The sequence below is a fragment of the Hydra vulgaris genome, chromosome 12 (genome assembly GCF_038396675.1).
Source record: "Hydra vulgaris chromosome 12, alternate assembly HydraT2T_AEP".
Classification (NCBI taxonomy): domain Eukaryota; kingdom Metazoa; phylum Cnidaria; class Hydrozoa; order Anthoathecata; family Hydridae; genus Hydra; species Hydra vulgaris.
The window spans coordinates 80,800,513-80,815,000 of record NC_088931.1 but is presented as its reverse complement, the minus strand read 5'-3'; the positions used below and the strand labels follow the sequence as shown (position 1 = coordinate 80,815,000).

The 14,488-nt window shown below is 30.3% G+C and overlaps 2 protein-coding genes across 3 annotated transcripts in view; both read left to right on the top strand.

The window, feature by feature from the left end:
* Nucleotides 1-2,610, top strand: part of LOC100204927 (leucine-rich repeat serine/threonine-protein kinase 1) — a 93,586-nt gene extending 90,976 nt beyond the window's left edge. For both annotated transcript variants that reach the window (XM_065814624.1, XM_065814623.1), the window contains exon 28: nucleotides 1,356-2,610. In XM_065814624.1, coding sequence (XP_065670696.1) covers nucleotides 1,356-2,393 — 1,038 coding nt within the window. In that variant the 3' untranslated portion in view covers nucleotides 2,394-2,610. The remainder of the gene's footprint in view (nucleotides 1-1,355) is intronic.
* A 343-nt stretch (nucleotides 2,611-2,953) lies between these two features.
* On the top strand, nucleotides 2,954-14,027 carry LOC100197072 (gem-associated protein 8). Its single transcript, XM_065814622.1, has 3 exons — nucleotides 2,954-3,454; nucleotides 3,661-3,726; nucleotides 13,293-14,027. Exons 1-3 carry the CDS (start codon nucleotides 3,130-3,132, stop codon nucleotides 13,481-13,483), a joined length of 582 nt encoding a protein of 193 aa, XP_065670694.1. The 5' UTR covers nucleotides 2,954-3,129; the 3' UTR covers nucleotides 13,484-14,027.
* The last annotated feature ends 461 nt before the right edge of the window (nucleotides 14,028-14,488 follow it).

Below are 14,488 nucleotides of genomic sequence, written 5' to 3'. Positions count from 1 at the left end.
AAAGTTCTAGCTCAAACGATGAATAAAAGTCAGTAATTCACAGGATATCCTTTATTTTTAAGCACAGCATTAATGCGATCAGGCATGCTATGAACATGTGTTCTACAGTATTCCGGTGTTATTTCTGTCGTCCGCACACGCTTAAAAGCCTCTTTCAAGTCTTTTTCTGATGTAGGACGATGTGCAGCAATTTTCCTTTTCATAATTTGCCAACAATTTTCAATCACATTTAGATCAGGTGAATTTGATGGCCAATTGGAAAGAAGTTCAATGTTGTTGTCTGAAAACCACTTTTGGACAATCTTTGCGGTGTGACAAGGGGCTGAGTCTTGTTGCATAATTGTTGCTTTTGAGATGTTCATGTGGATCTGACGCTTACTTTCAAGAACCTCCAAGTACTTTTTGGCATTGACCTTTTCCCCTTTATCGAAGATGTGCAGTCCACACCGACCACTTGCTGTGATGCCATCCCAGATCATGACGCTTGGTGGATGTTTGACAGTTTTGATGGTGTATTTGGAATTGAATCGCTGAGAGGTAGGACGTCTGACATAATTGTAACCAGGGCCTCGTAGCTACTTTCATCTGTGAACATGACTCTCTCCCACCACTCCCTTGACTTGTCTTTCATCGCATAGCAAAACTTCAATTGCTGGAGGAGTTGTTGTTTTGTGATTAGAGGTTTCTTTGCTGGTCTGCGAGCTACAAGACCAAAGTCATTTGACAGACATCTCCTAACAGTCCTAGCACTCACTTGAATATCCCTGTCACTAGCTAGGCTTGCAAGGCGTGCAGAAGAAGTATGCGGACTAGACACAACAATGCTCTTCAAATATCGATCATCATGATGATTTGTTTTTCGTACTCCCTTGCAGTTGGAACGTCGTGAAACACCTCCAGATCTTAAAACATTCTCAACGGCACCTCTAGAAATCTTCAGTTTCTTTGCAATATCGCGCTGAGAATAACGCTCAGCATTCAATGTTACAATTTGCCCCTTGACAAAATCAATAATATCTGGTTTTTTCCCCATTATCACACTAAAATAAACAATAACAACATTATAGTTTTTCAGCAAGAAATCATGAAATTTCGTTAAATACTAAGCCAAACACGTGTATAATATGCATAACATAAATAATAATGACGTCATATATAAACAAACCGAACGGCATGACGTTGTTCTTACTTTTTTATACATATTTCATTTTACAGCAAAATCATCAAGTGGCTTTAATTCAATGGCCACTAGTGTATATATATATTATATATATATTAGTACTTACTACTTGTATAATTAAAATATAATAAAATTTAAGGAAATAAATAGAAAAATTTAGTTATTTTCTTTTTAGTTAATTGACTTAAAGACAAACCAACCTGCAAAATGTATGGTGCTCACTCAATTTAATACTGAATTATGGATAGGTTCAGGTAATAAGATAGTAGTTGTTGATCCTTTGTCTTTAAAAATAATTGAATGCATAGAAATACTACGAACACGTCTCTTAATCGCTGCTATGGTTACAGATGAAAGTAATGTATGGATTGCTTGTTGGCATTCATCTATTGTTACTCAATGGTGTGTAAACAAACGTTGTTTACTGTATTCATTTCAATGTAATAGTCTGAATCCTCTTTCTCAAACCCTTTTTACTAAATCAGCACCACATATTGTAAAACAAGAAACAAGTTTATTATCTCCTGAATCTCCCGAATCTTTATCTTCTGATTTTAAGACCAAAGTTAGTTTTTTTAAAACAATATCAAATAATTCAGATATAGAAAATGATGCTGATGGTTTTTTAGTTTCTTGCGATAGTTTTACATTTAACAATGTACAAGAATCATCTGAATCGCCTGTAATAAAAAATTTGTGTGACGTACAAGAATCCTTACCTGAATCATCTTTGATAAAAAAATTTAAGCATAGCCAGGGTTTAATGTTTAAAACGTTTAAAAAAAATTCCATTAAAAAAAAACTCATAAACACTGTTGACGTTGATGATTCCAGTATTTTGCGTCCAAGAACATCAGCTTTGTCAAAGAAAAAAAGTAATGAAAATTGTTATGTTACTTGTTTATATTATAACGGAAATGCATTATGGATAGGTCGATCACTTGGAGATATTATAATTTTAAATACTAAAATAAATGATGAAAAATTTGGCTGTGTGATTGCTCACCTTGATAAAATGTATGACAAACAGTTGAACAAAGGCAAACGGTCAACTTTTGGTTTTGCTCCATTGAAGGAATATAATTGTTTAGTATCTGTTATACGAATAGAAGATAATGCTTTGGAGAAGCATCAACTTTATCATTACAAAGCTATGAACATAGATGAACTTTTCGATGTTGAGAACAAACTTTTTAGAGAATATAATTTATAATAAAAATATTTTTAATAGATTTTATAAAACAAATTTTTTTGAATTATGTGTTTAAAATATTTTTTATGTTTTTACTACTACCAAAATTTTAGAAATTAAATATATACATGTACATGTTATAAATTTTTTTTTAAAATCAATCATTTTGTAATAATATATTTTTGAAGAATTATTAATGGTTTGAAATCTTTAAAGAAATATTATTTTTATATATAAATATAATTTTTTTTTTTTCAAAATAGTTTATAATGAATTAGGTTATGATAAAAGGGGATCAGTAAGAAAAGTTGACAAAATTGTTTTTTAACCGCCTTTTTTTTAGACGCTTGGTTACCAAAGTAACTTATCATGATGAATATACATAGCTAAGCATAAATTGTTGAAACCTATTCTTGAAGCCCCAAAGTCATTATTAACTTAATTTGTCAATTTTTATGTCTTATCCCCTTTTAGCATCACCCAGTTTGAATATTTTTTTTATTATTACATTTTGTTATAAAGTATTTTTATGCATCGTAATGTTTTTGCTAATTATGTGAATTCAATTTTTGTGTCAGTATCTTAATTATGCCTGTTTCTGGATTATCAACATATTTATTAGTGATGCAACAGTATATGCAACACATTGAAAAATTATTTTAGCTAGTGACTTTGAATATGACTTACTTTTCAACACTACCAAGTATCAAAAATGTATTTTATGGAAAGTTTTTTTTTATAAAAATTTTAGTAAAATATGGAAAATGCGTATCTTAGTTATATGACAACCACTTGTAATGCACAAGCAAAATGGCATCTTGAACAGTATAAAAGATTTTCATTCTATTCTGAATACTATTCTAACTTGAAAGCTAATAAAGAAAGTTGTCGCAGTCACGTGAATAATTCTAGACATCCTTATGAACATTTCTCTTTAAATAGTGGAAATTCAAATAAGTTAAAATCAAAAAATAAAAAGCGAAAAAATCAAAAAAAAGAAGAAGAATGTGAGAGTGAGTTTGAACTTGATCAGCATTTTGTTGATTTTCTACGCCAGTCTTCGGAATTTAAGAAAAAAAGAGGTCTAATAATTATTTTTTAATATTTTTAAATTAAGTTTTTTATTTTCTATTTACTTGTAATACTTTATGTTATTAAGAATAATTCTTATAATATTTTATGAAGTAACACCATAAATTGAATAACTCAATATTTAAATTATAACAAATATTTTCTGTTCTCTTATGACACATATTTCTATAAAAACAAATATTTTAAATTTTTTTAGATGCTGATAAAATTGCAAATCTAAAAGAAAATGATCCAACAGAAGATTCTGTAGAATATGTTGATGGTAAGAAATGCTAGCTAATTAAATGAAGATTTACTGTATCTACCTACAAAAAATATAAGGGAAAGTTGTCTAAGATAGATTAGCTCTTATGATGCATACTCATATTTCTGTGTAGGTGAGATCAGGGAGACTTAGGCCAGTTTTTACTCTAATTGGGCTTATTTAATAACTAATACATTTTTTTAAAGTGACTTTTTAACTACAATGATGTCTTTTAACATTTTAAGTTTATTTTATCTTGTTTAAAAACTATTTTAAAAGTCATGTTATATATTGGGGAGATTATGGGCATCAAATAAATTTTTTATTTTTTTTTATTTTGATGTCCATAATCTCCCCTTTATATACTATTATTGCCCCTAAAAACCCAATTTCATGATAAAATGGGGTATTTTTTATATTTAAGCTATTGCAGTTTGTACTCATCCAAATTGCATTCAAATCTGAATGGTTAACTTAGAATTGAAAACTTTTCATCAAATCATTATAAATCATAGTTTTGTAAAATAAAGGTACTCTACCTTTAACGTTTTTAAATCATAATTTTTGATTTGTTTGGACCCAAATTTATTTTCACAATTTGTAATTAATAAAAATAAATTTGCAAATTTTGTAATTAAAAGTAAAACTGAACACTTATTACATTGGATTTAATGTTCAAAAACTAAAAAACTATTTAGTTCAAGGCGAGTTAAAATAAAATAAAGAAATTTGAAGAACAAAAAATTATATCAAGCAGATATAAAGCTATAACAGATAACAAGTTCTAAAAAAATGAGATAATAGTTTGATAAATTATGAAAACATAATTAGTTCCATCAATAAAGTTATGAATATTTTTCATTTTTAACAAGTTTGTAAGCAACCACTACTAGAGTTAAAAGGTACTGGAAGAAAAAAGATGAAGTTTATAGAGCAAGATAACAATTAACAGAAATTTAAAAATTGTAAATTATATGAATCAGGAAAACAAGATGGAGGAAGCTAATTCCAAAGAACTGATGTACAAGGAAAAAACTTAGACTATAAGAATTTTTCAAGCGCTTAGGAATAGTCACAGTAAAAGGATGAGACCTATTTGAATGACGAGTAGCATGAGAATGGATTTTAGTAGATAGCATGTGAAGTGTAGCAACATTTTGAAAATGTGACAATGGTTGTAGGTTTGCTGCATGAGCAGGTCCAACTATGTTTACAATGCGTTTTTGCACCTTGTCTAAACGAGAAATGATATCCTTTGAAGATCTGTTCCATATATGGCAACAGTATTTCATACAAGAATGGATTTGCGATTTAAAGAGATAAAGAATAGAATCCGGAGTAAGAAAGTGGCGAGCACAATAAAGAGATGCAACCTTAGCAGATGCTAATTTTGCGATCAATTTGATGTATGATTTCCAAGAAAGATTGGAAGCATAAGGTAATCCTAGAAGACAAAGGGTAGATGGCTCATCAAGTACATTACCATTCATAAATATAGATCATAGATCTAGATTGTTGAAATAAGGATTAGCTATAAAAAATTGAGTTTTATTTGAGTTAAAATTCTGCTGTAGCAGAAGTGAGATCCTTTTTCTAGCTCAAATGCCCTCTCCAAGCAATCAAAAGGTGTTGGCTTCTTATCAAGAAAGAATAAATGGTAGTATCATCAGCAAACGATGCCACCTTAGATGTGAGAATTTCTGGAATGTTGTTAATGTAAATTTGAAAAAGCATAGGGCCAAGGATAGAACCTTGAGGAACTGCTGAAGTTACAGGAAATGTAAGACCAGCATGCCGAACTTTAGAAATTTAGAGGTTTTAGAAAATTCAAGAGCGCTAGTCTTAAACTTTTCACATCTAATACACAATAAAACCTATCAGTTATTACCATCAACAAATTACCAGTAGAACAAGAAGATTGAAAACCATATTGATGATCAGAAAGTTATTAAATTCAAGATGAGAGATTAATTAAAAACTCAAAAACCAATTTTTTAATCAATTTTGTCTTTTTTTTTTCTCTGATAATTACATTATTAAGATTATCATGTTTAAAAGATGCCTAAGAAACTATTTTTTGATTATATTTTGATTTAATAATATATCAACAATTTTTCGCTGACCTATTGTGGTCAGCATCATCAGGTAATAAAATTTTTATTTAATAGTTACATAAAACAAACCGTTAAAAAAGAAGACATTTAAAAGCCAATACAATAATATAATTGTGACGTCAGTTTTTTATTTGTTTCAAAATTAGTCTCCAAGTTCTTGTTTTTAACATTATCCTTGTCATCTCAATTGAGAACAACTTCCCAAGTTCCTAGCTCATATCGAACTCTTGCTAAGTTAATCTCCAAGGATTTCCTGATTTTTCCTATCCTGTATTGTGGAATGACTGCCAAGGTCTTAGGATCCATCCAATCAAAGTTACCATGGAATGTTCTAAAATGTTCAGTGGTTCCTGAGCTTGTCCATTTTTGTTTTTACAGGCTCTTTGGTGTTCCACACTTCTTAAAGTTATTATTTTTCGAAAACTTTTTAAAAAATCATTAACAAGTAAATTTGTCAAGCATTCATTCTAATCAAACAAAAAAAATTTATAAAACTTCTCATCCTTGGAAATTCAAACTACTCTGAAATCGAATGAAACAGTTCAGGTGGGTACTATAATGGTACTAATCTATAGGTAAGCGCATATCTTGAAACTATTCAAGACTGCCTACTTACTCTGTTTATTTTAGAACTAACTTTTAACAAAAATCAACTAGACCTTGTGTTAACAAAAGATCCAACTTATATCTACAATTTAAAATTCCATTCTCCTTTTGGATTCACAGAAAAAAACCACATGCAAACTATGTTTTACTTGGATTTAATAATACAGGACTATCATTCAGCCAGCCTTGACAAAAGTTGTAAACATGTTAACTATAGACATACTGATTTTAAAAGCATGATCAACTACTTCAACATGACTAATTGGGTTCTGGAATTTGCAAATCTTACAGTTGAACAGTGCTATATCCATTTTTCAGAAATATGTACGCAATCTTATCCAGAACCGACTAACAAACTCTCCAAAATGACATTGACTCCCTTGTCGAATGGGCCTATACCTGGAGCATGAGTTTTAACATAAACAAGTGCAAAGCTATGTTATTTGAAAAAAGAATTAATAACCCCTTTAACACCCCTTTTATTGACGATCTACTGGGTTTGCACATAATCTTAACCATGACCAACAACCTTGGAAACAACCACAACCTTGGCTAGACTAGCTCTGAGTGCGACCCTAGTGTTATTGTCAACAACCAACTCAAGTGGTGGGACTAGATCACATACGCTGTTGCCAGAGCTAACATGGTGCTAGATATATTAAGAAAAACCTTCTATTATTGGGATATTAATAACTTTGGTATGTTTTATACAACTTATGTACAATTTTGGTTCTTCCGCATGGAATCCTTACTATTGCAGAGACATTGATGCTCTTGAAGCAGTGCAAAAAAGAGCAGTGCTATAAATATTCAATCTTTAGATAGACATCATAGACCTCATAGTACTTTAAGATGCCTTCAACAATGTCAAGCTCCAGAGACCAAACTAGTTAGCTGCAGCATTAAGTGTGCAGGGACCTGCAAATAACCTCCGAGGACAGTGTCATCAAATTCAATGCCAAGCAGTAGCTAACTGAACCCAAATAAAAATTTTGTCACCAATTCTGTTGTACCTGACAGGAATTTATTTCCAAATTCCATAATATCTGCTGAATCATTGAACAACTTTAAAAAACATCTAGATAAATATTTTTCTGAATGTTTATTAAAAAGAAAAAAGAACTGACATTTTTCATAGCAGAGCTTTATAGTTTGCCCTGCTTGCAAATACTTAAAGATTTGTTATAAATTACTTTTATTATTAATATTATTATTATTATTATTATTATTGTTGTTTTTATAATATATATATATATATATATATATATATATATATATATATATATATACACACACACACACACACACACATACATATATGTGTGTGAATATGATATTACTGCTATTATTGTAAATATTATTGCAATATTAATTCAATATTAGTGCATTGCTTTTATGGTTTTTATAATAAATTGTAGTCATACTTTCAACTTTTATTCAGGTAAAGAAATTTACCTCTTTTGCTGTAAGAGTGAAGCTGTAAAAAACCTAATTATGTTTGTAGAAGGTCTAAGAAATGTATCCAGTGAGTAATATGCTTCTGGGATTCTCAAAAAAAAAAAAAAAAGGTACAATTTTAAACTTGGAAACAAGTTTCTTTTAAAGACTTTTGGAAACAACCTTCTTGTTGTTGTTAGTAGACATGATAATAACTGTAGCAGTTTAGCCTTAAAAATTGTCTTTAGAAGCTATAATGAAAGTCACAAATATCCTAAACTAGAGTAGGAGAAAAACAAAACAACTTTGCAAAAAAATGTGGCAAGTCTTAGGAAAGACAATGTCAGAACCTTATATATGAACTCAGTTTGAGTAATGGCATAATACTTTGTCAGATTTTTATGATGTACAAACTTAGTCATTCCTTTTAGGGAATGAAGAGATAAGTCGCAGTTTGGTATTTGTAAAAGATACTAATTTAACTCTCTGCACAATTAAAGAGGTTTGAATCCTTATTGCACTCTTGCTATGATTTCAATTGATACTGCACAGGGTTTTCTGTGCAGCATCAATTGAAATCATAGAAATTGAAATCAATTGAAATGTATTCACTGCGTAACCAAACCACGATCAGCCCTAAACTCATGTCCCCAGAAAACCCTTTTGGGGGATGATAGCCCATATATAGTAGAACATTTAGATATAAATTTGGAAATCAAACTATTATGTCCGAGAAAGATATTTTGATTTTAAAAATTGCGAAATGACAGGGGATTTTGCATTTTTACAGAACTTATGACTCAACTTGGTTATGAGGAAAACATCTAGAAGTGACTTTAAGTGAAAACATTAGTGTTTCTGAAAATTATTTTGGTTGTTTTTATCATTCCTAAAACAAATACCTTAAAATAATAATGTCTTATTATCGTGGCGTTTTTTTTTTTTTTAATTACTGGGAAAAAGCATGCGTTTCAAAAAATAAACAATTTTCACAACACACTAGAACATAAAAGTTGCAAAAATGCCTAACAAAGCCAAAGACCACGAAGAGAATAGAAAAACTGTTTGTTTTTTGTGCCTTCAAAAGAGAAATCGTGAGCTAACAACTTTTCTGATTGAGAAAGCACAAAAAGTTCTCAAGGTTAAGCTGGATTTTTCTGATAACAGGATTCCTTCAGGTATTTGTAAAAGATATTGTGTTGTCATCAGAAGAAAAGGTGAGGGTGAAAATCCTCCTCTTCCTAGCCTTCATAATTTAAAGAGCATCTCAGTTTAACCAGCTACCAGAGAATCTCCTTTTGATTGTTTGATCTGTCAAATTACCAGAAATAAGCTAAACATTCCTCATCCACTGTCAGCAAGTAAACCTAAGAATGAAGGAAGCATTGAAAAAAGATGTTCAGACTGTTTTTCTGTGATTGGGCGAGGGCTGCCCCACAATTGTACAAAAGGAACAATGCAAAAAAATTTGGTTGCAGTTGCCTTAAAAGATGCAGTGGCTGCAGAACCATCTCTGCAGCCAACTATGGTCATCTCAAACAAACCTCCTTCTCCTCATGGCACTGTCCTACTCAGTCAAGCAAAGGGAAACAACAGTTTTCCAGTTGTTCCAGTATGATACAGTTTTAAATTATCATAAGCATTAATCCCCTGTATCTAATAGTATAGTCATTTCTTAGTGCCATCCAGGGCAAGAGAACTCTTTCCTGAGGAGAAAAAGCTAACAGCTAAAGATATGCTCAAGGTTCAAAATGAAACTGGAATTTCTAATTGTGGCATAAAAAAACTTGCACCATCACTAAATCAAGCCACTCCTCATCAGATTGTTTTTAAAAAAATGTGCGACAAGTTTGAGTTACAAAGGAAGGATTCTTGCAGAACATTTCACTTCAATCCACATTCAGGATTCAACAAAGAAAGATTCAACCAGAGTTGTTGTTCACTGCAAAGATGTGTCTGATATAGTCAACCATGTTTCATAAGTCAGAAATATTTCTGGAGAACCATTGATCTAAGTGAGAATATATGGTGGAGATGGCTTTTTGAAAGTATCCTTTGGAGTTATTGAAGCAAACAGAGAGGATTCTTCTCCTCCCTCAAAGTGTGTTGCAAAAGACACAGGTGTGAAGTGCTAGTTATTAATTGCTTTTTCTGGAAACCTACCAGAGAGTTATGAAAACTTGAAAAGCATTTTGAATTTGCTCCAGTTACAGAAAATTTCTTTTGTTGTTTCATGTGACATGAAAGTAGCAAATCTCATAACTGGACTTCAGTCTCATGCCAGTGCTCAGCCTTGTACATCGTGTGATGCAGATTCAAAAAATCTTCACATCTGCGGGAAACCCAGGACATTTGATTCCATTCAAGCTGACTTTAATGCATTTTAACGGAGTGGGTCAAATTTGAAAAGAGTAAAATAGTTCAACAATGTTGTTCACAAACCAATTATTTGCTTGGACAATCAAACACTCTTATTGGACTTTATCCCTCCATTGGAGCTACATCTTCTTCTTAGAGTAGTAAATTATCTCTACAAAAACTTGTATCAAACATGGCCTGATGCCAATCAATGGCCTGCTGCTCTTCATATTCGGGAACAGCCTTTTCATGGGGGCCAATTTGCTGGAAATGATTGTTAAAAGCTATTGAAGCATACAGATGTTCTACAAAATCTGGCTGAACAAAGCTGTTCATTCAATGTCATGCCTTTTATTGAAACTTTCAGATGTTTTGAGAGGGTTATGAATTCTTGCTTTTGCAATAATCTTTCTCCCAACTTTGCAGACAAGATCAAGAAGTTCCAGAGTTCCTTCTTGAAGTTGCTAAATATCTCCATCGCTGCAAAAGTGCATGCAGTCTTTTTTCATGTGAAGCATTTTATTGACCGCCACAAGTCGCACCTTGGAGTATTTTCTGAACCGGCCACAGAATCTTTACATCACAACTTCAATATACATTGGCAGCGATACAGATGTGATACCAGTCATCCAGAATATGAAAAGAAGCTTCTGAATTGTGTTGTAGACCTCAACAGCAAGCATTCATTTTAGTTGAAAGGGTCTTTTTCAAACCAAAATTAAGAATACTGTAATCTTAAAGAATTATTTCCCAATGTCATATTTTCATTCAGAAATGTTTTTTTATATACATAAGAATGTTTGTCACAACTATGAAATGACTTTTAAGAAAAAATAATAAATGCTGCAAATATGCAAAATCCCCTGTCATTTCGAAATTTTTTAGGTCTATTAGCTTCAAAATTTAAAATCAAAATATCTTTCTCGGACATAATAGTTTGATTTCCAAATTTATATCTAAATGTTCTACTATATATGGGCTATCATCCCCCAAAAGGGTTTTCTGGGGACATGAGTTTAGGGTTGATCATGTTTTAGGTAAATATCTTCAATCCATTTTGCAAAAATAAAACTTCAGAAAGTCTAGATAATTCCTGTGTTAAAAGATCATTGGTTTTAGCTTTGGTTGGAGATGTTTCAGAACGTAATAAAAATCGTAGCTAACTATTAAAACAACTAGCTCTGAATGGTGTAAAAAATTCAAGCGCATTTGATCATGAGATGACAACTCTTTATTTGATTTAAGCAGACACAGTAGCAAGTATGCTTGTCTCTCGTGTAAAGGAGAAAGTTTTCTTGAGAGTCGAGAAAAAAGAACTTTAGATTCAATTATTATCAATTACAATAAGTTTGTTGCAGATGGGTGCAAAAATAATCGCATGAAAGAGTTTAAAAACTATATTCCTCTTCGAGTTGTATATCTCAAAAAAACCTTTAGAAACTTTAGTCTTTGTTATCCCTCCTCCAAAGTTACACATTTTCACTCGTATTACTTCAGTCCACAAAGTAATCAAAAGTAATGATTACTTTGTGGCTTGATTTTGATACATGGCTTAAATCAAACTATATTATGTTCAGAGGTTACCGTGGAACAGGTTTGGACGGTAACAATTAACAGAGACTTTTAGATAAATTAGGTGGTCTAGAAGTTAATCTACTAAGTGCAGCCTCTATGCAACCAAATATGATATTTCTACAATCTGTCGTTAGTTGTCTTAAAAAGTTTTTAAATATTAAAAAAACGTTTTAGCTTACTGAAACCATTTTTTAATTATTAAAAAAAGGTTTCAATAATTGGAGAATCTATTGATGAATCAGTTTTAGAATTTAAAACGTTTTTGAAAAATTGGAGCTTTATCTTCTTGAGTTTAATTATGAAATAAGATAAGTTGGAAATATTTTAGTGTTTCGTCTCCTTTTCTTCATTACAGTCAGTTTGTGATTGGTTTTTATGCCGAGCAGGCTGGAGAAAGTGCTCATCGCGACCAATATCAAGTATGGGAGTGATACAAGCATATAAAGGATTTAAAGTAGCCGTTTTTTTCATTTATGTATTTATTTTATGTAGCTGTTGTTATTTTTGTTAAATTTTCAATAAGAATTAAATAATTTCTATTATTGTAAAGGTATGAATATAAGGAAATACAATATTTATTTCAATTTTTAAACTTTTTCAAAATTTAAATGAACAATTTTTAAAAAGTTATTTTAACAGAGGAACTTTGGTCTGGAGGGTATATTCTGATATCTATTACCTACCACCCCCTCCCCACGTGTTACCTTATAAATTATAACTATTTTTATATAAAAAGTTTTTCAAAGTTAATTTACATTTTAAAAATTATTGTAAAACACTGTACCAAACCCAATAATGTTAATTATTAACTATTAAACAAATTAAATTAGATAATAATTAAACAAAAAAAAATCAGATCAAAATTTACCCTGGCGATCTCAGGAGAATACAGTGGGTGATGCAAATAACATAAATATGATTTTACGTGTAGTTTTTTTAATGTTCTTTTAATTTTAATTTGAAGAGTTTTGTTTTTAGAATTAAAAAGTGAAATATGTTTTGTTTTGTGTATATTAATCGGTTTCTTTATTGTTTACATTTAGTAAACTCTCTATTGTTTACATTTGGTAAGTGAGTTTGGTAAGTGAGTTCAATATCTAGTCAGTTCAGTGACTGACTAGATATTGAACGTTCGTATTTAAGTTTTAAATATTGTATACAAATTTTAACATTTTCTTCTTTCTTAAATATTAACACTGCTAAAAATATGATTTTTATTTTATTTTTATTCAACCATATCAATAAAAATTTACAAATGCTCATCGTAAATTAATAGAATTTAGTTAGGTGTCACTCATATAGTTACAAACTAGTTAGTGACACCTAAAAAACATAAAAATATAAAAAAGGAGAAAAAAAAGAAAAGGTTGTTAAACAAATAATAATGATATATGTAATAGTTATAGTAATAATACAAAATAATAATAATAAAGTATACATAATATGAAAAATAATTACAATAAAATATAAATTATAAATTTTTTAAAATTCTAGTTCTTCAAAAAGGTCCGGACGGAACTATATTACCGCCTACAGCTTTAAACCGCAAACTAATTTACGAAGAAAAATACGGAAATTCAGGTACTCTTGTCCTTAGTTTAGAAACAGCTTTGCAGTGGAAGTTTAATAAATTCATCGACAAAAATTCACCTTGTTTATGGCCTGCATTGCCAATTAGATTTTAAATGACTCATTATGTCCTGCTACGATTTTCGTAATTAAAAAAGACAGCATTTTATTGCTGTTGCATTTGTTATGGGCAACGAACTATTAAGATTTGCTAGTTAAATTATACAAATTTTCATAGCGCAACGTTTCCATTTTCTTGAGATTGCAACTTAGTACTTAAAAGTTAACGAAAACAAACTTGTTAATTTTAAAAATTTATTAAATATTTTGTGCATCGTCGTATAATTTTTTTCATAAAAGTATTTTTTATTTGTGTATATTTCCATTTGCATTTTACAGTACTTGGTAGCGTACGCTTTATTAGGCGTTGGAATGCAGAATTTATCAGCCAAATTCGAACGGTTTGTAAATAATATTGTTATTCTTAAATTATTATTTTTAAATCTTTAATGCATGATAATGTAAATAGATAAATATTTAATCCATAGTGGCTACATATACTGTAAATATATGTATTACTATATAAGTTAGAAATAATATAATTGTACGTATGATTGCGCAACTCAATAAATGTTTTAGGGCAAATCGTAAAAATGGCAATATATTGATTTTATTATGTAATGATGAAATATTTAGATATAAGATATATTTATCTTTAAACAAATGCAATAGCATTTTTAAGAAAGTCTAGAGATAATAATTATGATTGCGTTGCAAAGATATTTTAAAACTATTTTAACTAAATATTTTAACTATTTTAAAATCTTGAGTATAAAATTAATATTTTGTTTGTTTTTTAAGTTGATGTTTATTTTCCCAAGGCCGAGAGGGTCCCTGCAGTCGAGGAGACTACTTTATTTTGGTTACAACACTCTCTCAATTCTTTTACTCCAAAACACGAACCTTGACGAATAAGGTTGCGGCGCTGGGAAAAAAAAATTACCATGTCAATGAATTAAAAACTTCTGAAGAATGTTGAATGAGCTAAAATGAATGAAATATTTTTATGTTCAACAAAACAGCTTGAATTGTTACCAGCAATTTAACAAAAGGAATTCAGA